The sequence below is a fragment of the Aquarana catesbeiana genome, linkage group LG04, assembly GCF_042186555.1.
Source record: "Aquarana catesbeiana isolate 2022-GZ linkage group LG04, ASM4218655v1, whole genome shotgun sequence".
NCBI lineage: Eukaryota > Metazoa > Chordata > Amphibia > Anura > Ranidae > Aquarana > Aquarana catesbeiana.
In genome coordinates, this window is record NC_133327.1 from 459525481 (window position 1) to 459552055 (window position 26575).

The window sequence follows — 26575 nt, forward strand, 5'->3', positions numbered from 1 at the left end:
CCTGTACGCGTTATGCTCTCTGATGAGCTTCTTCAGCAGTGGTCACTGGAAATTTATGACCTGTCTAGGGCTGAAACAACTAATCGATTAATCGACAACTAATCGATTATGAAAATAGTTGTCAACTATTTTCATAATCGATTAATCGGCCAGCCGATTATTTGGCCTGCATACAGAATGCATTATTTGTTTACATATCAGGAAATACAGTGCAGCACACATACAGCTCAGTACACCATCCATACATGTCAGTAAGTGCCTGAGAACTTGTGAATGTGAATGTGTGAGGAGCAATGCCTCATGGAACATGTAGTCCTGGGCAGGAAGTGAGTAGGTCTAAAAGCAGAAGTTTTTTTTACCTTGCTATAGGGGCACACTATACTATAATTTGCAGCTTGCTGTTGGGGCACTTTAAAGGCAGGAGGAGCCAGAGGCATCGGTGGGGGACCCCAGAAGAGAAGAATCGGGGCTGCTCTGTGCAAAACCATTACACAGAGCATGTAAGTATAACATGTTTGTTTTAACTGTGCAGGGAAGATCAGCATCTGAACCCAGAGAGGGTGGAGGCTGATAGACTGGGGGTAATAGAAGGCATTACTATTACATTTAAAGTAAACTTTTACATGGAGGCAAGCCACATTACGTGGGAGCAGGGCACATTACGTGGGAGGAGGGCACATTTCTGGTACAATGTTTTTTATTGAAATATAAAAAGGGAAAAACCCCAGATAATGAGTTCCCACGCAGGGGATATGTACAGGAACATAAGAAAAAGGTTTACATGAAAGCACATAATGAACATTTTTAAGTGCATTATATCAATCTGACATTGACCTGTCAGCCAGGGCCGGCGGTCAGTGCGCTATGCCCAAGCCGGAGGAGGGCACATTTCAAGGAGGCAGGGCACATAATGTGGGAGCAGGGCACATTACATATGCCCCAGTGTGAATGGGGTCTAAATAAAAAATGTGATCTCGGAGTCTGATGATATTTACCATATTTACCAGATTCAACCTCCAATAGTATATACAGTATATCTCTTCTGTCTGTTATTCTCAGAGTGGATTAGAAATTTTGCTCCCTAATCATATAGATGATTATTTTTATTTACCGCTGCATATAGATTTTGAAGAATAAATTGCCTTTTTTTAAACTTTACATATTAAATTATACACCACACTTTTTTTAAGGTTATTGTCCGATTAATCGAAACAATAATCGGCCAACTAATCGATTATGAAAATAATCGTTAGTTGCAGCTCTAGACCTGTCACTGAAAGTTGCACAATGGTGGACTTTTGTTATATTTGGACTTGTTTTATTTGTATTTGTTTTTGGTTGTGCTACACTATATTTTGTTTTGAATAATATTGAATGGGCTGAGGTCGGACCAAGCTAGTGCAGGAACCTTTTTTAAAGTCAGACTGACTTGTGTAGGACCAGTTAAGACGGCTTTCATAGGGAGCCATTGATTTATACACAACATAGTTACATAGTAGGTGAGGTTGAAAAAAGACACAAGTCCATCAAAACCAACCTGTGTGTGTGATTATATGTCAGTATTACATTGTATATCCCTGTATGTTGCGGTCGCTCATTTGCTTATCTAATAGTTTTTTGAAACTCTCGATACCCCCTGCTGAAATCACCACCTGTAGAAGGGAATTCCACATCCTTGCCGCTCTTACAGTAAATAACCCTCTACGCAGTTTAGGGTTAAACCTATCTTCTTCTAATTTTAATGATTGGCCATATGTCTTATTAAATTCCCCTCTCAAGCGTCTCTTCTCCAGAGAGAATAAGTTCAGAGCTCGCAACCTTTCTTCATAACTAATATCCTCCAGACCCTTTATTAGCTTTGTTGTCCCTCTCTGTACTCGCTCCATTTCCAGTACATCCTTCCTGAGGACTGGTGCCCAGAACTGGACAGCATACTCCAGGTGAGGCCGGTCCAGAGTCTTGTAGAGTGGGAGAATTATCGCTTTATCTCTGGAGTTAATCTCCTTTTAATGCATGCCAATATTCTGCTTGCTTTGTTAGCGACATGTGCTCCCAAAGTCAGAGCGTATGTCGCACCAGTATGAACTGGGCCTTTATTTTAGGGGTTCTTATTGGGGTCATGGGAAGTGGGGCAAGGCCATTTTTAAGTACAGATAATGGATATGAGCATAGCTGGAAACATCTAGATCTTGCCCAGGTCTTTGCTGTTGAGGGTGCCTGGTGTTCCTTCCAACTTAACTGCTATAGGCTAACAGAAGTAGTGCAAGCAGTGTCCCTACTGTTTGCTAGGTAGCAGACAGGCTCCTCTCTCCCTGCACAACATTAGCAAACTCCGCTCCTGTGTCCACTCCCTGCTACCAGCTTGTCCAGGGACAGCGCCCTATTGAACTAGAAGTCCCCAGCATTTGTACTACGTTTGAACTAGTAGCACCACAATGGAGAGGAGGCAGCAGGACTAGATTTTCTGGAGAGTGCAAAATCTGGTGCAGCTATGCATGGTAGCCAGTCAGCTGTTAACTTAACTTGTTCAATTAAGCTTTGACAAAAAAAAAAAAAACCTGGAAGCTGATTGGTTTCTATACAGAGCTGCACCAGGTTTGTGTCATTTGTGCCCTTGTTTGTGTGTTCTCGCTATTGCTCATTTGCTGCTTTTATATTGTTAGGAATGCCTGTTTGATGCTCTCATATTGTCAAGATTGCCCATTTGTTGTCTGCATATTGCCACAGTTGCCTAGTTATTACCCATTTATTTTGACATTTGTAATCAGGTATCATCAGTAAAGCCTTTTATTGCTCTGTCATGTCATGTCAGGTCAGTGCTGTTTGTTAAAAGGACCATATTACAACCGTAAGTGCTATTTGTTACGGGCTGCCCACGGCCTGCCCTGGCAATTGTCCAGGGGTTCCTACCTGTATTGTGATGAGGGGAAAGGTCCATTGGCCTTGTATCTGGTGACTCAAGGATCCCCACTCCAGAAGTGGCCGCCCGGGATCACTCCCATCCTCTTTCCCTGACTCTATGGCGTGTCTTCACCTAGAGGAACTAGAGGCTGTGCCTTGAACTATCCATGAGCCTCTCCAGTACTGGACATCTATTATTTCTGGTGCTCAGTGTTTGGGCTCCGGCTGAGATCCCCTGGCCCTCTTGCACATGGCGGAGGAGGGTTGGAGTTTGTTTGACGCTTTGTGGGGTACTGTACTGTGTCTGATTGAGCTTTCCATGCACAGGTTTTACTGTCCTATGGGAGATGGATGCCGGGTTGTACTCATTTACCTTGTGACGGGGAACTGGTTCTCACTGTGCCAAATGTATGGGTCCTCCCTCCCCCTCCCCCCCACTAGGTTCTCCTGAGCCTCCCTTTTCCATCCTCCTCTCCTCTCTCTCCCTTCCTTCCATTTTCCCCTCCCCTCCCTCCCTCCTCTTCGCTCCTCCTTTCCCCCCCCTGTCCCTCCTTCCCCCCACCCCCTTATTCTCCCTTCCCTCTCCTTCCCCCCTCCCCCCTCCATCAGGGCCTAATGTATCTGTTGACTTCCCTCCTTCACATGACCTCTCTTGCGGCCAGGCTAGATCGGCCTGACTTTTAGACAGCTCTTGCCTTCGCTTGGTCCGTGAGGCAGGGGCCTTCCACCCAGGCTTAAGTTCTGTTGTTTGCATTGTATTCTGTTCTTTAACCATTCTTCAACTGTTTAGTAGGTAGTTCTGTGTAAAATTATCTCCTGCTGCCACTTCATGCTTGTCAAGATCTAGGTCACGGGACATGCCATACCGGGTACCTGGAAATCTACGGGAAGGGTATCTGCATCGCCTGGCTTTTCAGCCACTCATGTACAGCCTTACATATATATATATGTATATATATACACACACAAAGTGTGGGTCAGGATAGGGAGCCTCTGATCCCTGCTGTGAACAACTGCCTCCCCCACATAGGGTTGCACATGCTGAGCGACTCCTTTTTCAGGGTTACTGGATTGCATTGAGACTAGGTCTTTCCTACGCCCACGGCGTAATAGTTGTCTTTATTTCTTTCTTCTCTCTGCTTCTTCTCTGTCTCTACCTCACCTCTTCTCTTTACTTACCTCTATTTTTCAATCCCCCCCCTTTTTTTTATCGCCCTTATGCCTCCACCAGCTCACACCATGACCACGGGTAAAACAGCCTGTTCGTCTTGTTTCTATCAATGTGAAGGGGCTAAACTACTCGGAGAAACGCTCCATGGTGCTAGCTAACCTGAAACATATGAAAGCCCATGTCTTTTACCTCCAGGAGATGCATTTTCGTGCTGGTAAAATACCAAGACTCTGAGATCGTTTTTTCCCGACGATATATCACGGGTGTTTTTCTGATTCTAATGCCCCGTACACACGGTCGGATTTTCCGATGGAAAATGTCCGATCGGAGCGTGTTGTCGGAAATTCTGACCGTGTGTGGGCTCCATCGGACATTTTCCATCGGATTTTCCGACACACAAAGTTGGAGAGCAGGAGATAAAATTTTCCGACAACAAAATCCGTTGTCGGAAATTCCGATCGTGTGTACACAAATCCGACGGACAAAGTGCCAAGCATGCTCAGAAAAAATAAAGAGATGAAAGCTATTGGCCACTGCCCCGTTTATAGTCCCGACGTACATGTTTTACGTCACCGCGTTTAAAACGATCGGATTTTCTGACAACTTTGTGTGACCGTGTGTATGCAAGACAAGTTTGAGCCAACATCCGTCGGAAAAAATCCTAGGATTTTGTTGTCGGAATGTCCGAACAAAGTCCGACCGTGTGTACGGGGCATAAGTCCAAAGTATTATGGTCCATGGAACAACCCTGTGGTTGGTGAAGGATCGATGGAGTGATGCAGAGGGAAAAGCTCTCTTTGTAAAGGGGATGCTGGGGGGCTCCTTGGTCACCCTGGTGAACCTATACCTCCCCAGTTCAAATCCGATTGCTTTCTTGGATCAGATTTTGACCAAATTAAGTGACTTTGCTGAAGGTGCGGTGATCCTGGGGGTGACATGAACTTCGTCATGGATCCGGCCCAGGATTCCTCCAGGAATGCCTCTCAGATCTCTTATGCAGTGTTGAAACGCCTAAAGAGAAACTTCTATGCTTTCCACCTCGTGGAGGTGTGGCGGGTTCTTCACCCGAGACTCCTACACCAGAATTATTCTTTTTTTGATGCCTCAATCGCTTTTGTCCAGAATTACCTCAGCCTCAATTGGCTCTAACTTTTTCAGACTACGTCCCGTTTTTTTTGGACATCCATTTATTGCAGCCCGCTCCCAAACAGTGAATGTGGAAGCTTAATGATTCCCTGATCCAAATGCCAGAGGTCGCCGAGGAGGTGTCAAGGGACCTGAGACAGTTTTTTTCTACTAACATGAACCCAGATGTCGCCCCAACGATGGTTTGGGAGGCGCACGAAGGATACATCAGGGGTCTCCTGATTAAGATAGGGTCCCGACTCAAGAAAGCTAGAGAGCAACAGATCACTCTTGTCGCTCTTTTGGAAAAAAATCTGATCCCTAGAGGCCGTCCATAAAAAATCACTAGCTGCCCAGGCTCTTGCAGATCTGACAGCCTTGTAGAACCACCTGCGATCCTTGGCCCTGTTCAGGGCTAAGGCTGTGATTGCTAAGTGTAGACGAACATTCTATGAGTACAGCAACAAATGTGGAAAACTGCTGGCGCGAGCTCCGAGAGCCCAGCAAGCTCAAACGTTTATCCCCAAACTTCTTGATGAAACCCACAAACAATGTTCATGCTACAGAGGATATAGCTGACCTGTTTCGGAGTTATTATACTTCTTTTTGTACAATCTTCCACGCCCAACGTCTGAGCGGGAGAAATCCTCCGAACGGAAGACCATACAGGACTACCTGCAAAGATCGGGACTTCCTCATCTCTCAGAGGAGGAACTAACCGTTCTAGAGAAACCTATCTCAGCAGATGAAGTGGCTCTGGCGGTGGCACCAATGCAACTGGGCAAGGCCCTGGGCCCAGATGGCCACTTCCTTCTATGCTACAAGACCTTTGGGGATCTTTTGACCCCACACGTTCTTTCTGTGTATATTGCGGTGGGAGAAGGGACTGCCCTAGAGACGCATTGCGTGCATACATTGCAGTGATTCCAAAGAAGGGTAAATATTACTATATTACTATATTGCCAAAGCTACTGGCCGACTTCCCTTTTTAAATGTGGATCTAAAAATATTCACCAATCCGTTTCGTATGTCTGACGGACCTGATTCCACAACTGATCCATTCCGATCAAGTGGGGTTTGTCCCTACAAGGGAGGCGCACGACAACACAACCAAGGCAATTGATCTGATTCACGCTGCGCGGACACGGAGGACCCCAATGCTGCTCCTCTCGACTGATGCCGAGAAGGCATTTGATAGGGTGAGATGGCTCTTCCTGTTCGAGACTCTTAGGTGCATAGGCCTGAGGGAACGAATGATGAATTGGGTTTAAGCTATCTATTCCCCATCGACGCAGGTCAAGGTTAACGGCCACCTTTCATCATTTCGGATAACGAATGGGATGAGACAGGGGTGCCCCTTGTCACATCTGATATTCTTTCTGACCCTAGAACCCTTTCTGCGATTCATCAGGGATAATCCAAACATCTCGGGGCTGCGATTGGATGCCACCCCGTCCCCCCAAATGTTGGCGTTCTCAGACGATTTACTAATTTTTTTTGAACAATCCCCTGGTATCTATCTGAAATCTGCTTGTGGAACTGAAGACATATGAAGAGTTGTCACTTTTCTGCATCAACTATCAGAAACCTGAGGCACTGGATGTCGTCCTTAACTGCACTGCTCCGGGTGGACTTCCCCTTTAATGGGCCTCATCCCACATTAAGTATCTGGGCATCCTCTTGTCCAGCAGGGTGGAGATTTTTCCCTTCAGCCCCCCCCCCCCCCGACAGCCATAAAGAAGGAACTTCATGATTGGCAGCATGGTCTGTTCTCCTGGTTTGGGCACTGTGGCATATAAAAATGAACATGCCTCGGTTGCTGTATCACTTTCTGGTACTCCCCGTATGGGTTCCTACCTCCTTCCTAAGGGTGGTAAACCAAACGTTTGTCAATTTTGTCTGAGCAACCCCTTGGTTGGCGCAAACCGTCTCGCGACTTCCAAAATTGAGGGGTGGCATTGCCTTGCCGGATGCCAACCTCTTTTACATGGCGTGTCACCTAACCCATACCCTGGACTGGTGTTGGCACGGCGCTCTGAAACAATGGGTGCAAGTAGAGGAAACCCTAATGGGTGTCCAGTTGGAGTCGCTGCCCTGGTGCCAGAAGCCCTTGCCAAATCAGATATTGAATCATCCCACTGTGGGATGCAATACTGCACGTGCAGTATTTATAGACGTATGGCGTACCAAGATGGCCGCGCCTCAGATGACGTCTTGATGACGAAACGCGTAAGGCGTGGCCTCTTGGTACGCATACGTTCTTTTTACTTCTGTTTTTTGTCTCGCACTTCCGGTTCCGGCAGACTGCTGTGGAACGCAAGCCGCTCACACTGCACTGTCTGCGGCTTCGCATGTGGAGCCAGCCGGCAGAGTGCTATTTGTTTTTAGCCTTTGAGTTTTTGATTTTATTTATTTATTTTTGTTTGCTGTTAACCTGAGTTTAATAAATATATATTCGGAATCACACTATGAGGCTCTTCTCTTCTCCCTGCACATGGTAATTGTTCCGGATGGATGCCTTTTGAAAGCGATCTGGTGACACAGGTGGAAATTAGGAGGTGAGGGGGACACCAACCGCTTGGATCATCATCGGATTCACATCTACATGCCCATTACCCCTGCAGGGGTTGGGCGCTCTGGTGAGTGGGGGCACTAGAGGGGACTCCACACGGGACAGTATATACTCAGTGGGACGGACTTATCCGCAACCTTTGAAGATGCACTAGCCTGCTGCACAAGAATTGTTTATTTACACTGAACTGAACGATAGAATATTATTCACGGATATTCCTTTTTTTTTTTTTTTTTTTGTTGAAATAATAATTTTTTCTGGTTGTTTGGACTTTCATTTTTATTTTATTTTTTGGCTTTTTTCACTTTTTTGATTCTCTTTGTGCACCTAGATTGTTTGCACACTACATACCGATAGTCCTTTTTTTAGTTTATTTATATTTTTACATTTTTTATTCAACACCACTCAGCTTCACTAGTACATATACTAATTTTCAGTGGGTAACACGGTGTTTGTCCTCTCTTTTAGAAATACCCACCCATACCTTTCATTGTACACATATATATTCTTTGTGGTTTTTTATACACATCTGATTGATCACTCACCTTTGTTATTGCTTGTAGTTCCATTCACTAATTCAAGTATTATTTTTTAGTATTTTTATTTTTATCTTGGGTAGTCTGCACAATTTTTCTGACTATTTTCAGCATATATATTTATTTTCCATATCATTTATATTGTGTTACACGTCTCACCCACACAGAATTGGGGTGTTATGCTCCCCTTTTGTTAGGAGTTTGTATAATTTATTTATTATCATTTTTATCAGTGAACAGCGCCAATCCCCTATTTCTTTAGATTACACAATTATTGGATCGCGCCGTTGGTGCTTTCCCTATTAGGGGGGCTGCAGTTCGGTTATAAGCCCGTCCTAAGCGCGGAACACCACTGTATACAATAGGTGAGGAATGATTGAGCGTTTATACGACTTTATGGGAGTTTTTGTGACGTGAAAAAGGATAGCCCATGGGTCATTTGGTATATGAACATCAGCAATCTGAGCAATCAAACTACGGATATCATCCCAATACGGTCTAATCAGTGGGCAAAACCACCATATGTGTGCATGAGTAGCTTTGTTCCCACAGTTCCTCCAGCACAATGGGGAACTGGCGGGGAACATTTGGTTTAAACGAGCTGGGGTGTAATGCCATCTAGTGAGCAATTTATAGTTGACTTCTGACATTCTTGAGGCTAAGGACGAGGTATGGGCTAATAGTAGGATCCTATTTTTTTGATTGTCAGTCAAGGAGAGATCAAGATCAGTTTCCCATTTAGTCAGATAAGGGGGGGGGGGGTCAGGGTTTTGAAGAGTAATAAGGACTTTGTAGAATAAAGAGATGCTATCTAAAGGGGGATCTTTTGGATAAAATATTACTTCTATATCGTTTAGGTCACTGACGCCCCTAAGTGGAGTAGGAAGAGAGCTTAAGAAATGTTGTATTTGGTGGTATCTCCACCTATCCAGGAACGTGGCGGGTTTAGGAGTGAGGATCGCAGATAGGGGTTTAAGTACATTACCATTTAGAATGTGATGCAATAGGAGGGGTTCTTCTGCCCTCCAGGATTTAAAACCTGGGTCCAGAAGGCCTGGCAGAAAGTATGTGTGATTGAGGAGAGGTAGTAAAGGTGAGTCATAGTTCCAGGAGTATTTTTTATGTAGTGCGTCCCATACATCCAGAGAGGAGATGGTAAGGGCCGAAGTGGAACGGGCAAGGTTCCTGTGGGAGCGGGGTATCCAGGGAGCCATTGAAAGGTCTACACCGCTTAGGGAATACTCAACTTGTACCCATAGCTTTGAGTTAAGGGCATATTTCCATTCAGCAAGTCTGGTCAATACAGTTGCCTGATAATATGCTTTAAAATTAGGAAGTGCCAGGCCACCTGAGCATTTAGAACGAAACAATATCTCCCTGGATATTCTAGGATGTCTGTCCTTCCAGATAAAGCGGGAAATCATGGACTGTAGAATAGTGAAAAATCCCACTGGGACACCTAGTGGTAGCATTTGAAAGAGGAAGAGGATGCGAGGTAGTATGTTCATTTTAATTATATTAACCTTCCCCAACCAGGTATGGGATAAGTTAGACCATTTTCGTAGGTCTGTTCTGATTTTGTTTAGCATGGGAATGTAATTGCATCGAAAAAGGGATTGTAGATTAGATGTAAGATAAACACCTAGGTATTTCATGCAATTTGATTCCCATCTAAAAGGAAAAAGGGTTTTAAGGGAAAGAGTCTCGGACTCAGGAATGTTAATGTTTAGAATTTCGGATTTAGACAAATTTATTTTAAAATTAGATATTGATTGAAACGTAGTAAATGCATACATTAAATTCGGAATCGAGATTCGAGGTTGTTGGATAAAAAATAGTACATCGTCTGCGTATGCCGCGTATTTGTGGGATCTGTTGCCTATTTGTACGCCTTTGATATTGGCATTGTTCCTGATTGTGGCGAGGAAGGGTTCTAAAGTGATAGCAAAGAGAAGGGGGGAGAGGGGACATCCCTGCCTGGTTCCATTATGTAAGACAAAGGGGTCACTGAGCGTTCTGTTAATCCTAACTTGAGCAGACGGGTTAGAGTAAAGGGAGGAAATACGGTAAAACATTTTTGGACCCATACCGAAGTGGCGTAAGGTCAACTTAAAGTACTCCCAGTCCACCCTATCAAAAGCTTTTTCTGCATCAGTGGAGAGGAGTAGGGTGGGCTGGGAGTGCCGCCGAACATACTGAATTAGGGATATTGCCCGAAGGGAATTATCTTTTGCTTCTCTAGTGGGTATGAAACCTGTTTGATCCGCTGATATCCAATTTGGTATAAGGGGAAGTAATCGGTTTGCCATTACTTTTGCGAATAACTTAATGTCAACGTTTATTAACGATATTGGTCTAAAACTATTACAAAGGGTAGGGTCTTTGTCTGGTTTGGGAATGACTGTGATATGAGTCGAAAGGGATTCTGGGCGTAAACCCGATGAATTAGAGATAGAGTTTGCATATTCAGAGAGACGGGGAAGGAGGATGTCACTAAATGTTTTATAATATAGAATCGTGAACCCGTCAGGACCAGGGGCTTTACCAGAGGGGGAAGACTTCAATGCCGCCTGGAATTCCTCAACCGTGAAATCTTCCCCTAGTTCTTTAAGGACAGATGTGGGCAATTTAGGAAGGTTTGCCTTTCTCAAGTAGGAGAGCATGCGGTTCCGTCTCTCCTTCTGAGGAAGAGAGGACATGTCGTTTTTGATATTATATAGGTCTGCGTAGTAGTCTCTAAAAGCTTTAGCGATATCTGGAGTTGCATGGGCCAATGCACCTGACGAAAGCTTAATTTTAGAGATAAACAATTGCGACTATTTAGTCTTTAGTGACCTAGCCAACAATCTACTTGGTTTGTTCCCCCATTCGTAAAATTTCTGCGACAGACGTTGGAACTTTCGTTTGGTGTCTAGGTTAAGGAGGGACTTCAATTCCTCACGTTTAAGTGTGAGGGATTGAAGGTGTTCATTATGTAAAGAAAGTTTATGCTGCTTATCTAGAGCCTCTATCTGTTGTAAAACCTGGTTAATTTGTTGACCATGCTCTCTCTTTATCCGCGCACCAAGCTCAATGAGCTGGCCTCTGATTGTAGCCTTATGAGCTTCCCAAACGATAGAAGGAGAGGTATCAGAGGATTTATTTTCCCTAAAGTACTGCGATAAATGAGAAGCCAACAAAGAGACCTCTACTTCGTTGGTGAGAAGGGAGTTATTGAGCCTCCAGTTGGTGGTACGTCGGGGCAAAGAGGGCATGGTCAATGTCATCGACACAGGTGCATGGTCTGGGATTGATGCGATGCCAATGTGGGCAGAGTGTAGGAGAGGGAGATGAAAATGGTCTAAGAATATATTGTCTATTCTGGAGTATGATTGGTGCGTTGAGGAATAGTGTGAGAAATCCTTCTCCTTGGGATGAAGAAGGCGCCAGACGTCCATCAATTGATGATCAATAAGCCGTTTTTTCACAAATTTCAGTCGTTTAAAAGAGATATTAGAGCGGCTTTGTGATGTATCAATAATGGGGTCTAACGGCATGTTTATGTCTCCCGCTAGAATAGTAAGACCTTTAGCAAAATGTGACAATTTAGTCAGTATTTGAGATGGGAAGGCAGGTTGGTTATGATTCGGGCAATAGATATTTGCAAGCGTGCATTGAACATTTCCAATGAATCCCTTGAGAAAAAGAAAGCGACCATAGTCATCCGCAAGCATATCAGATAGCCTAAAAGACACACTTCTGCAAAAACCAATGGCTACCCCCTTGGTCTTATTGGTGTCCGATAGGCTATAGTACCACTGCGGAAAGTTAGGTGAGGTTAGTCTGACAGGTGTCGTGTGGGTTAAGTGCGTTTCTTGAAGAAAGGCAATGGAACACGTGGCTTGTTTTAGTTCACGATATAATTGATGTCGTTTAGCAGCGACATTAAGACCCCTAACATTATAGGATACAACCTTTACCTTAGCCATTTAAAAATAAAATGAAGGCCTTCATTTTGTCTTGCCAGGCATACCAGCGAGGAGGGGTAAAGGGGGAGAAGGGAGAAAGAGAAAAGAAATAGAGGCAGAGATGAGAAGAAAAGAGGGACAGATATATACAGAGAGTACATACGTAATCCAAGGAACTTGTGGGAAGTGAAGAAATATCACGCAGAAAACTGCAGTGGTCCCATTGGGGAAAGAGAGAGCGAAAGGCCATCCTAATCCTTAAACAAGGATTAAATAGGACAACTTCAGGGCCGTTCACATTCGCCATCCCCAGGGGGAAGTGGGGGTGGAGTTATGCTGTGAGGGGGAGGTGGTGAGGGGAGTGCGCCCCGACAGCGCACGGCCTGTAGGAGGAAAAGAAATTAACAACCTGCCAATAATAAAAGAACAATGAGTTCCAGTTGAAAATATAGAAACCCATGTAAGTGAAACCAAGGTCAATAGAAACAATATGCAACTTTACAATAATCGCAAATGTAGACCAATTTGAAACATGTGAACAATCGACAAAACTTAGAAAAAGAAAGGACCCAAAATAGTAAAAAAAAAAAAAAAAAAAAAAAAAGACCAAAAAACAAGAAACAGACATTGGTCAGCTTACTGTTGAGTCCGCTCAAGTCTTATGTATACAGATACAGTTAGAAAAAAGAAAAAAAAAAAAACACAGCGGCCAGTGCTGGAATCCGCAAAAAAGAGAACCTTTTGTAAGGCAGAGGTGGTTCGCATTATTAGCAAAAACATGGGTGAAAAGATAAGTGTTTCAGTCGTGTTTTTGTGCAGAGCCTGGGAGCGAAGCACGACTCCTCTTTAAGGGGGTCTTTTTCCAGATAGAGTCCATGGGACACGAAAATTTTGGAATTGGGTCCTGCCAGCCTGGGAGTTCCATGGGTGGGAGATGTAGGTCCTGTAAGAAAGTTGGAAGATCCTCAGGAAATCTCAGTGTATGGGAACGTCCATTTTTTGTAGCAATCAGGCAGGCAGGGAAGCCCCATCGGTATGTAACCCCGTCAGATCTTAGATTGTCCAGTAGCGGTTTTAGGGCTCTACGGCGGTCCAAAGTATCTTTGGAAAGGTCTGGATAGATGGTGATGGTAGCCCCGTCAAAGTCAATGTTAGGTAAGCCTCGCATCTTTACCATGATAGCGTTTTTATCTTCGAAATAATGCAGGCGGCAGATGACATCCCTGGGCTGGTCTGAGTTAGCGTTTTGGGGTCGCAAGGCCCGATGCACCCGATCAAACCGTAATGGTGCAGTGACAGGGTTACCCAGGATGGTTTTAAAAATGCCTCTTATAGAATGTTCAAGATCGGTATCCCCAGTGGCTTCTGGCAAACCTCTGACTCAAATATTATTTCTGCGGTTGCGGTTTTCGAGGTCTTCAAGCTTATACAGGGATGCACGGTGGGCAAAAGCCAACTGGGTAACAGTGTCCTGTAATTCTTTAATAGCTAGTGCCTGCGTGTCTTGTCGCTGTTCCGTTTCCTCTACCCTGGCCAGGATATGTGACATATCAGATCTAACGGCAGTTATTTCTTTTTTGATGGATTTCTCCAGACTGTGAAACATACCTGCAAGTTCTTTTTTGAGGCCGCTCATGAGTGCAGACATTTCAGAGCCTACCGGAGATCCAGGATCATCTATAAGATCCGAGCAGCAAGAGGAAGCTGGGGAGCTCTCCCTCACAGAGGCGGCGTGGGATGACGGAGAGGCGCTTGTTCTCGAAGTTCTGGCTTGGTCACCGCGTACGTTGGCTAGGTATTGTTGAATAGAACCTGTAGAGACTGGATTAGAGATTGATCTCTTGTTTAGACGTTTAACTGCGGCAGAACGGGACTTAGGTGTTTTGGCGGGCATAACTGAAACTATATGGCCGATAGCTGCAAAGGGCACTCTCCCTCACATCTGAGCGATATCACGCATATTGCAAAATATTATCAGCACAAAGAAGGGCTCCCATATAGGCGGATCACAGATAACAGTAAATGTACTCCAGATACGGCAGAAAAAAGGCAGGAAATATTATGTTAATTAAATCTCATAGAGGTAGTACAGTTCAGCTTTGTAGATGGAGAGAATTGTTGAAAGATGGATGCTGTGAGAAAGTTTTAATGGGAAAGGCTGTGGAGTAAGGTGATTGTAGGAGTGTTTGGAGCACCAAGATGGCCGCCGACCTCCAGGACTAGGCCGAAGCCGCGGACTTTCCTAGTGAGTGTATCCGGCCGGGCGAGCGCCGTTTTCGGTAAGGGATGTAGGCCCTGCGCGTTGTGTGGATGTAAGGGAGATCTATTACTCACTGTGTCCCAGGGATTAGGAAGGGCAGATCCACTCTAGGTCGGTGCCTGGCGTTTGGATAATACAGGTCGGAGGCTTCAGGCAGACTGCAGGCCGCAAGGTGGTGTAAGGCCTCAATGTAGCAGAGCAGAGGGATCGGGTTTACAGGCAGTCCACAGGCCCCCCTTTCTGCGGGTTTCCAGGAAGGATGACCGCTGTCCCTTCGGGATGAGCGTCCGCTCGGCTCCCGGGTCACAAAAACGGCAGGCCGGAGGATCAGATCGGGCCTCAGGCCTCAAGATGGCGGCGTGTGTCTCTGCAGGGAGCGATCTATAGGCCAGAGACACTAAGAGTGATCGATGCCAGAAAGAGCCCAGTGGATGCTTAGCGGGGTAGTTCAGGAGGTTAAAGTGCTGTGTGGCAAGCTCAAAAGAGAGAATTGAAGCCTGGATGGCGGCGGATTCTCCGTGCCTTGGAGGAGCTCAGCCAGAACACCTCCTCCACCTTGCTCGTCCAGACACGCCCCCACCTTTGCTGGAGATGTGGGGAGGCATTTGGTTTGCTCCTTCACATCGTCTGGTCTTGCCGCATCCTTCAGTCCTTCTGGACAGAGGTACACCGCATAGTTCAAAAGTTCACTGATCGGGAGTTACTGGCGACCCCCGACTTCTTCCTTTTGCATCACTAGGAAATTCTTAGAAAGAGTTATGGGAGATCCATATTGCCTCTCCTGCTCACAGCGGCGAAAAGCTGCATCTCCTTATTCTGGAAGCAGACACAGCCACCGTCGGTAGCCGTCTGGTTGAAGAAAGTAGCGGTTTTATTGGCACAAATTTGCCTACTCTGAGGAGTTTGAGGAGCTGGTGGCTTAGCTCCCCCGAGGTGCGACGACACTGGAGGCTCCCCGGACAGAGTTTGTGTGAATGGTCGGTGGTATTATCTCTTCCCCAACTACCCCCCCCCCCCCCCCGCCCCCCTTTTTTTTTTTTCTCTTCCTCTCTCTCTTCTTCCTCCATCTTCTTTCCTCTGCCATTCCTTTAAAGCATTTCCAAGGTTGCTAAGACCTAAGGGTCAGTTTTGTTTTGTCTTTACTTCTATTTACAAAAACTGTGATTTCCGTGAAAAAATGGTCGTGCGGGTTACAGAGCCTTCCTAGTCTCCTGAAGCTCTGTGTTATTCCCTTCAGATAGGGGACAATCTTTTATTACACTGTGATGCATGTTACATTGATTATGTTTTGGGAATGTTTATTTTTATTTTTATACATACCATTGTGGTGGTCTCTGTATTTCCGCATGCTCTTCTTTCTTAAATAAAGAATAATTTAAAAAAAGGGACCATATTACTACACAATGTAAACTCCTGTCACATTCAAACCACAGCATTGTTGGCTCCATATTTGGCTGCAGTGCAATACATGGCAAATTAAATATATTTACAGATAAAGACATCAAATACATGTTTCATTTTTAATTGATTGACATAGTTTCGTATTGATTGAAAAATGACTTATCTATTTTGTTAACTTCTAGATTGGTCAAGAATTAGAAAATGTCTGCACTCTACTCTGGAATCCACATAAAACTGAAAAATGCCAAAATTCCATGGGAAGACAAAATAAAACTAGCTCACTTTGCATGGATTTCCCATCAGTGTTTTCTCCCAAATAAGGAACAGGTAACTGCAAATATTACCAACAAAACTGATAAACCTTTATAACTTGCTTTGTATGTCTATAAGTCTTGATTTATGCTGTTCGCCACAGCTCCTTTTGTGTGTAAAGATTTATACATTTCAGTTTAGGGGTGGAGCATAAATAGTTGTGTTTTTTTGGATCTATTTAGCACTAGTATTAACCTGAGAAAAAGCAAAATGAGTGTATATGAAACTTTAAATATAACTATGGCCAGGAGATGGACAATATTTACATATTGTTAACAAGCAGTAAATGGAATTTTTGAGCCTTCAGTGGCCTCTGTAGCTGCAAGTATTGTGGAGTAATTCTCAGGATACACAGCTCTGGTAACTAATGTGTAATAGCTCAGCTTTCCCCTACCAGCAGTGACTAAGCAGCCCTCCTGTCTATAATGTAAAGAGGAGGCTTGCGGTCTTGTTTATTTATTAGTAAAAAAAAACAGAAAGTTGTTAAAAAAAAAAAAAAAAAAATACACTTTAAATAAAAAGTGTTTTCAGTTTTCACCTTCACCTGGAATAACAAATGCCTCATAATGAAATATGGTACCCATACTCTAGCTGCTAACTTAACATTAGGACACTTACCTGTGCTGTAGTCCAGCGATGTCGGCACCACAGCCGATCTTTACATCGGCTGGTCGGGTGCTGCCGCCGCCATTGGGGGTAAGGGAACCCGGCAGTGTAGCCTTTTTAGGTTCATAGCCAGGTCCCTACTGCGCATGAACCTTGCTGCGTTATCTCACTGGCCTGGCGGAGGGGGAGGGAGGAGGAGGGGGGCCAAGCTGCTGACGTAATTCGCACGGCCCGGTCTTCAAGAAGTGGGGACGGGGTACCGGGGGGGGGATCAGATAAGTGAAAGTTCCACTTTTGGGTGGAACTCTGCTTTAAGGCCCCTTTCACACTGACGGACCGATCCGGATCAGATGCCGGCAGGTGTCAACGGAGACATATCCGCTGACATCCACGGCTCCATAGAGAGCTATAGATGGTCCGATTGGGTCTGCCTCAAAAACTGACAAGCTGACCCGATTGGATCATCCATAGCTCTCTGGAGTGGCGGATGTCAGCGGACATATGTCCGCTGACACCGGCCAGCCTCCGATCCGGTCCGCTAAAAACGGATGGATAGGGATCCGTTCCCCATCCGTCCGGCGGATCGGATGACAGTCTGATGGAAACGGACAGGTAGTTTGTTTCCATCCGACCGCCCCATAGAGAAGAGCAGGCTGTAAGAAGAGCAGGGTGTAACATTTTTTGAAAGAACCCCCCCCCCCCCTCCCCACGCTGTGACAGCTAACAGGTGATCTCCCCCTGTTAGTCGTCAAAATAAAATAAAAAAAACTCAGCTGCGTTACTTATTCACAGTCCTCTGTGAATGAAAAACCAATATTCCCGACAGCCTTGGCGACTGTTGGCTGGTAGTTTTCGGTGAACTACCACGGCACAGTGAGCACTATGGTAGTTCATTGATTCTTCCTATCAGCGTGTATGGGCTTGCTCGTATAAGCAGATACACTTACAGGTCTGCAGGAGACCTGCATGGCATCCGCAATCTGCTGATTGCTGGTGTAATGCTTTACAGGCTCCTGCAACAAAAAATAATAAATGCACATTTTTTACCTTCAAAAAAATGTGCATTTATTATTTTTTGTGAAAAGGTGAACTTGTTCTTTAACGACTTCCTAACCCTGCTATAGCCGAATTACTGCTACAGCGTGGCCGGCCAGTTCTGGGAGGGTTGTTATATGACGTCCTGTGATTGCGCTAGATGCAGCACACGGACGGCACATTCTGTGATCGCTGTATTCTTATCAAAGTGGCTCTTTACCATGTGATCAGTGGTGTCCAATAACAGCTGATCACGATGTAAGCAAAAGCCGGTTATCGGCATTCCTTTCCTCGCACTGACAGTGTGAGGAGAGGAGAGCCAATAACTGGCTTGTGTGAAAGGGACATCTCCACTGATAATCAGGGCACTGATTTATCAGTGCAGTCCCAGCAGTGCCCACTAGTGATGCCTAATCAGTGCCCACCAGTGCTCATCATTGCCGCCTATCAGTACCCTTCAGTGCTGCCTATCGGTATCCACCACTGCCTCCTCGTCCATTCCACCTCATCAGTGCCGCCTCATCAGTAAAGGAGAAAAATTACCTGTTTGCAAAATGTTATAACAAACTATAGAAAAAACGTTTTTTTCATTTATTTAGTAAAAAATTAAAAATTCAGTGGTGATTAAATACCACTAAAAGAAAGCTCTATTTGTGTGAAAAAAACGATAATTGTCATTCAAAGTGTGACAGTGCTGAAAGCTGAAATTGGCCTGGGCTGGAAGGGGGTAAAAATGCCCAGGAGGTAAAAATTTCCGGGACATACAGAAGTACTATTGGGCCTGACAAATAACTAGAGTAGTGGACTGGAATATCCTCACTGCACTGGATATCACTGGTACAAGAGGTTTCGCAAATGCCCTTACATATAGTATATGACAGTGGATCAGGAAAACCTACACTCTCACTGAAATAAACACTCACCCATTGATTAAAGCTACCCTCCAGGCTTTTCACGCCCTATGTTTAAAATACAACCTCCCATCTAATCGGAACCCACTGACCCCTGTGAGATGCATTCAGGCCTTTCTCACCCTACAAAAATTACAAGATCTCACAAATAGACTGTGTTTCTCAGTGGTCTTACTTACAGATAAAACTTTTCCTTGGGGCCACTTTCACACTACCGTGGAAAGAAGAAAGAAATGGCTGCGTATCCAGAACTTCCGATTGCCTTTTATTTTGTTTCACAAAGATAACACCAAAGACACCAAACTGTGGTCACGTATGTGACCACAGTTTGGTGTCTTTGGTGTTATCTTTGTGAAACAAAATAAAAGGCAATCGGAAGTTCTAGATGTGCAGCCATTTCTTTCTTCTTTCCAAGTTTCCCCACGGAGGCGGGCCGGGGCTAGCACTCTCTGCAAGATACTCCAATCAGCTTTATACACCTAGAGCAGCGGTTCTTTTTCTGGTATTCACACTACCGTGCTGCAGTTTAGCTGCAGTGCGCGTACAGTGCAGTGTACCCACACCTTTCCTGCGGGTTACCTGAAGTGTTCTATAGACTTCTATTATGTCCTGTGTTTTTGGCGCATTTCAGGAAACGCACCAAAAAGGGCAATGAAATATAAGTCTATGGGAAACTGCGGGTAATCCACACAAAAACCACGGGTACACTGTGCTGCACCCGTGCTGTGGTGTGAAACTGCCCTAACACCTTGGAACACCACCAACATTACACTAGATATCACACAGACTTTGAGAAGCGATGTTGCTCTGACTCTCCTTTAGGAAATGTATCACAGATATATTCTACGTTATTTGGAAAATGTACCCCTAATGGAGACTTGGCTGCAATAGCTTTGGCCAAGACTCTTGATCTAGTCTTGTCAGAGGATGACTGGGAACAAATTAATACAATTCTCCTTAAAGGAGTATTAAACCCAAAAGCAAACATTTATTATATTGCAGCTTACCAGATCTTAGATGCATTCGTTTTTCTTTATCGTACATCACGGGACACAGAGCCATAGTATTAACTATATGGGTATATAGACACCTTCAGGTGATGGACACTGGCATACCCAATAAAGGAAGTTCACTCCCTATATAACTCCTCCTACCAGGAGTACCTCAGTTTTTTCGCCATTGTCTAAGGTGTTGGTCACGAGTGAAGGTGTGCTCTAAAGAGCTCTGCTGGAAAGATCCATGCTGGATTTAAACAGCCCCAACAGGCAGGATCCATCCAAAGTGCCACTGAGGCCAAAGTGGATGGTACCCGGGCCTCGTATAGGAAGAACGAGGTTTTGCCTGTAACGCCTCTCCTTACAGGGCTGGACCCCGGGACCCAGGGCTTTGGTCATGCTCACGTTACTGAAAGTTCTTCCTGGCGGGGTGCTATACAGGTCCAAGAGAGTGGAACCCTGATAAAAAGGCACCTGGTCCTTGAAGGTTTGCTAACGCAGCCCGCTGTGATGGGTGAAGTTTGGATCTGTCTGTCTTCAGCATTATCCTGCGGTGAGGATAAGGTAAGGGAAGAAGCCTAGGAACTGTAAGTCCACCTAGGCTTTTTCCTCCTTGAGTAAAATGTTGTCATGCCCGAATGCAGTCCGCGCGTGCGGACTGCTGGAAGTTTAAACAAGAGGGGGGCGGGTCGTTGTGCAGAGGGGGCATGGCTAGGCGCAGCACTATGTGCAGGACGTAGCGTCCACGAGGACACACAGCGCAGGCGCTGGGGACGCCGAACACAGAAAACAGACTCTCCTTAGCTAGTAGCTGGAGAGTATAGCTGTCTGGTCACACAGGACACAAGAGCGGTGGGGGCACGTAAGGTGCTGCATACAGGCATTCCCAGTTAGAGGAAATACATTTTTACTCAGCACCAAGCTGAAGTTTATTAGCGGCATTGTATTGCTAGACTATTGCTCAGCAAGTAGTGCATTTACTTAGTGCCTCTGCTTTTGTGCTTAGGACTATGCCTCCCAAAAAGGACACCAAGGATTCCCAAAAAAGACCTCAAAAAAGGTACCAAAAATTTCACCCCCAGTCTTTGGGAACTCCAGTTGTGCCTCCACACTGTCATCTTCTCCTGAAATACCAGATGTGGCAATCCAGGGTGAGTCATTGAAACCAATTGGTGGTACAGCTGCTTCTCACATCTCAGCCCCTGTATACGTGACCGAAGATGCCTTTTCCTCCACCCTGTTGGGGCTTTAATCGCATCCTCCATCCAAAGGGATAGGAAGCGTGGTAGATCCCCCTCCCCCAACTTAGACCCTTTACCAAGGGAACAGTGGGTAGAGGATGAGGTATTACCCTCAGGCGATCAGAAGGAAAGACAAATCACTCCTCTGCAGAGGAAACAAGAGTGGATGAACCCTTTTCAGCCTCGCAATATGAGAAATTGCTGGTACTATCTCTTACGGAGATGGTTCGTTTCATTTTCAAGCTACCCCTAACGGAGTCAGCTGAAAGTTCCATTTCTTCTTTGGGATCCTTAAAACCTTCACAGCCTTTGCATGCGTTTCCTGTCCACGCATTACTAGAACAGCTTATTTATGGTGAATGTGATCACCCAAATAAGCATTTTCTCCCTCCAAAGAGATTCACAGTACTCTATCCCATGGAGGAAAAATTCACCAAAAGATGGAATGTACCAGCAGTTGATGCTGCTATATCCAGTGTGAATAAAAGTCTAACTTGTCCAGTAGACAATGCACAAATGCTTAAGGATCCAACAGATAAAAGGTTGGAATATCTGTTAAAATGCACTTTTTCTTTGGCAGGTGCGGTTTCTCAGCCTGCAGTCTCTGCAATATGCATCTGTCAATCCCTAAAGGACCAGTTTAGACAGGCCCTTAAGGAGGTTCCTGTACAGCAAGCCTGGGATTTGCCGAACTACCAAGAGCATTATGTTTTGCCATAGATGCCATTAAAGATTCTATTCACCAGGCGTCCCGCCTTGCGCTTGTGTTAGTACACATGCGTAGGATCCTGTGGTTAAAAAATTGGTCAGCTAAAGCACTATGCAAAAGGCTCCTGATTGGTTTTCCTTTTCATGGGGATCGGCTGTTTGTAGGGATGCACCGAAATTTCGGCCGCCGAAACATATTGGCTGAAAATAGTCTTTTCGGCATGTTGCCGAAAAGGAAATCACGCCGAAAATGGGGGCGGGGTGCCGCCCAGTATGGGGTGTCGTTCTGGAGCGTCCCCGTCCAGTCCTCTCCTCCCCTTCCTCCCTCCCTCCTCGACGAGGCGGCTTAAAGCAAAACAGTGCTCTATCTATGGAGGAAAGCTGTCAGCACACCGCATTAAGGAGCAGCTTGTCGGTATGATCAGCGGGAGGAGCATTATCAGTGTGCAGCACCGCGGGGGCTAAGAGTGCAGAACTTGTTGTTTGACATGCTTTTAGAATCAGTGAGCCCGAGCCGGCTCACTGTTTCTAATAGCATGTCAAACAACAAGTCCTGCACTCTTAACCCCAGCGGTGCTGCATACTGATAATGCTCCTCCCGCTGATCATACCGACAAGCTGCTCCTTAATGCGGTGTGCTGACAGCTTTCCTCCATAGATAGAGCACTCTTCTTGGCTTTGCCTTGCTAACACTGCCCTGTCCTGATCCTGTCTGACATACTAAGGCAGGCTGCATGATGGACACTGGTGAGGCACAGGCAGGCTGCAAATGATGGGCACTGGTAGGCTGCTGGGCACTGGCAGGCTGCATTTAAAGGAACCTGGTGCGGCTGCATTGATCTCCTGTACCATGTCCCCAGTCTCTAACCATCTCCTGTACCATGTCCCCAGTGTCTGACCATCTCCTGTACCACGTCTGCAGTGTCTGACCATCTCCTGTACCACGTCTGCAGTGTCTGACCATCTCCTGTACTATGTTTGCAGTGTCTGACCATCTCCTGTACTATGTCTGCAGTCTCTGACCATCTCCTGTACTATGTCTGCAGTCTCTGACCATCTCCTGTACTATGTCTGCAGTCTCTGACCATCTCCTGTACTATGTCTGCAGTCTCTGACCATCTCCTGTACTATGTCTGCAGTCTCTGACCATCTCCTGTACTATGTCTACAGTCTCTGACCATCTCCTGTACTATGTCTGCAGTCTCTGACCATCTCCTGTACGATGTCTGCAGTCTCTGACCATCTCCTGTTGTATGTCTGCAGTCTGTGATCATCTCCTGTATCATGTCTGCAGTCTCTGACCATCTCCTGTACCATGTCCCCAGTCTCTGATCATCTCCTGTATAAAAATATTTTTTAAAAACAGTAATTTTCTGTATCAGTTTCGGTTTTCGGCCTAGAGTATTTTTCATTTTCGGTATCGGTTTTCGGCACCAAAAACCCCATTCGGTGCACCCCTAGCTATTTGGGGATGATTTGGACAAATACATCCAAAAGATTTCAAGTGGGAAAAGTACTCTTTTGCCAGTTAAGAGAAAGAATAAATGCCCTTCATTTAAGTGGACTCTTTCTCCTGCGCCAGGGGCATCCTCTAGGCAGTGGCGATAGCCTCCGCCGTCGCAGTCTAGAGGAAAGCCTCAGAGTCAGGCCCAGGCACAAAAGAAGTCCTGGGGGCGGAAACCTGCAAAACAGAATTCTAAAGCCTCATTATGAAGGGGCAGCCCCACTTGCCAGGGTGGGGGGAAGACTTCTACAGTTCTCAGTAGTCTGGTAAGAGGAAATTCAGGACAGATGGGTCATCTCCACGGTAACTCTAGGGTACAAACTAGAATTTCAGGAGTTTCCACTGTCTCGTTTTCTGAGGTCAAACTTTCCCAAATATCCAGGGAAAAGGCAATCTCTGTTTCGGGCACTAGACCGATTACTGACTCAGGGGGTGATCATACAAATCCCCACAGAAGAGCAAGGTTTGGGGTTTTATTCAAACCTCTTTACGGTACCAAAACCGAATGGAGATGTCAGACCCATTCTAGATCTTAAGAATCTAAATCAGTTCCTGAAGATCCGCTCTTTTCGCATGGAGTTGATCAGGTCGGTGGTTTCTATTCTACAAGGAGGAGAACTTCTGGTGTCTATCGACATCAGGGATGCATATCTGCATGTCCTTATATTTCCCGTTTACCAAAGGTTTCGGCTGTTCGAGGTAGAACAGCACCATTTTCAGTTTGTAGCCTTGCCCTTCGGGCTAGCTACCGCACCCCGGGTGTTTACAAAAGTTCTGGTTACACCTCTAGCTAGGTTAAAGGCACAGGGCATAACAGTCTTGGCGTACCTAGGCGATCTATTGCTAATAGACCAGTCGGTGGCTCGTTTGGAGCAAAGCGTGCGCATTACAACCAAATACCTGTAAAATCTGGGGTGAATTCTCAACTTAGAGAAGTCTTCCTTAAAACCTCAAAAAGGCTGGAGTACTGGGGTCTGATCATAGACATAGCCCAGAAAAAGGTTTTCTTGCCTCAGGAAAAGATCAACTCCAAAAGGGAGCTGGTGCAGATGGTCAGGTCGAAAGGAGATCCCTCCATTCGCCTTTGCATGAGGTTGTTAGGAACGATGGTGGCTTCATTCGAAGCGGTTCCCTATGCCCAGTTCCATTCGAGACTGTTGCAAAACAGTATCCTGTCTGCTTGAAACAAAATGGTTCAAGCTTTAGACTTGCCAATGCGGCTTTCCTCAAGGGTGTCCCAAAGCAGTTGGTGGTTGGTAACCCAGAATCTGCTGAAAGGAAAATCCTTCAGACCAGTTATCTGGAAGGTGGTAACGACAGATGCCAGCCTTTTAGGTTGGGGAGCAGTGCTGAAAGGAAAATCCTTCAGACCAGTTATCTGGAAGGTGGTAACGACAGATGCCAGCCTTTCAGGTTGGGGAGCAGTGCTAGAAAAGACAACTGTCCAGGGACAGTGGTCATGAACCGAAAGGTCCTTGCCCATCAACATCCTAGAGATTCTGGCAGCGGGTCTGGCTTTGAAGGCCTGGACATTCAGGTTATGGGGTTGTCCTGTCAGGATCCAATCCGACAATGCCACAGCTGTGGCTTACATCAATCACCAAGGGGGCACCAGGTGTCTCGCAGCAAAGAGGGAGGTGAACCATATCCTAACTTGGGCAGAAAGGAATGTTCCGTGCCTATCAGCTGTTTTCATTCTGGGAGTAGAAAATTGGCAGGCGGACTTCTTGAGCCGCCAGCAGTTGCTCCCGGGGGAATGGTCCCTTCACCCTGACATTTTTCGGGCTGTTTGCCAAAAATGGGGGACTCCCGACATAAATCTTCTGGCGTCCAGATTCAACATGAAGTTGGTCAACTTTGTGTGCAGGACAAGGGATCCACTCGCATGTTGAACAGATGCTTTGGTGACCCCGTGGGATCAGTTCTCACTGATTTATGCATTCACCTCTATTCAGTTGCTGCCACGTCTTCTTTGCAGGATCATCCTGGAAAGAAAGCTGGTAATTCTGATAGCCCCAGTGTGACCCAGAAGGTCCTGGTAAAGATGGCGGTGGAGGATCCATGGTCCCTTCCACTACAGCCAGACCTACTCTCACAGGGGCCGATATTCCATCCTACCTTGCAAACTCTAAATTTAAAGGCTTGGCTATTGAAACCCACACTCTGAAGAAAAGTGGGCTTTCCGGGTCAGTTATCTCTACCTTGATTAATGCAAGGAAGCCAGCTTCCAGAACCATTTATTATAGAGTCTGGAGGGCTTATGGTTTCCTGGTGTGAATCCAAGGGTTGGCACCCTTGGAAGTACAACATAGAATTCTTGCTTTTCTACAAGTAGGGGTAGAGATGAAGCTGGCCTTGAGTACTATTAAGGGCCACGTCTCAGCTTTATCAGTCTTGCTTCGCATTCTTTGGTCCGTTTTTTTATGCAAGGGGTGATGCAGCTTAATCCGCCAGTCAGATCACCTTTGAACCCTTGGGACTTGAACTTAGTTTTGTCAGTGTTACAAAAACAGTCATTTGAACCGATCTAGCATACTCCCTTAGTCCTTCTGACAAGGAAGTTAGTGCTCTTGGCTGCTATATCCTCAGCAAAGAGGGTTTCGGAATTGGCTGCTCTTTCTTGTAAAGAGCATTATTTGATTATTCACGAGGACAGGGTCGTGTTGCATCCTTGTCCAAGGTTTCTGCCTAAAGTGGTCTCAGGTTTTCACCTGAACCAAGATATTGTCCTGCCATAGTTTTTTCCAAAACCATGTTCTAGGGAAGAGACAACATTGTCTTGATGTGGTTAGAGCTGTCAAACTCTATTTAAAAATGACTGCTCAGATCCGGAAGACTGATGTCTTATTTGTGCTGCCAAAAGGTCCTAAGAAAGGACAGGCAGTGTCAAAATCCACTGTTGCTAAGTGGATTCAGCAAGTTACAATTCAGGCTTATGGTTTAAAAGGTAAGATTCCACCTTTTCAAGTCAAAGCGCACTCTACCAGAGTAGTTAGTGCTTCTTGGGCAGTGCATCACCAGGCCTCCATGGCTCAGATCTGTAAGGCTGCATCTTGGTCTTCAGTGCATACATTCACCAGGTTTTATCAGGTAGATGTAAGAAGGCATGAGGATATCGCCTTTGGGTGCAGTGTGCTGCAGGCAGCAGTATAGGTCCTCAAGTCTGGGGGTGCCCTACGGGTTGTGTCTCCCTCCCATCAAATTGCTATGGGACATCCCATATAGTTAATACAATGGCTCTATGTCCCGTTATGTACAATAAAGAAAATAGGATTTTTATAACAGCTTACCTGTAAAATCCTTTTCTTGGAGTACATCACGGGACACAGAGGTCCCTCCCCTCTTTTGGG

General features: G+C 45.6%; 1 protein-coding gene across 1 annotated transcript in view; it reads left to right on the top strand.

Annotated features, from left to right (window-relative positions):
• Positions 1 to 26575, top strand: part of URB2 (URB2 ribosome biogenesis homolog) — a 150560-nt gene that overhangs the window by 11920 nt on the left and 112065 nt on the right. The window contains exon 2 of the mRNA XM_073627542.1: positions 16096 to 16240. Coding sequence (XP_073483643.1) covers positions 16115 to 16240 — 126 coding nt within the window. The 5' untranslated portion in view covers positions 16096 to 16114. The remainder of the gene's footprint in view (positions 1 to 16095; positions 16241 to 26575) is intronic.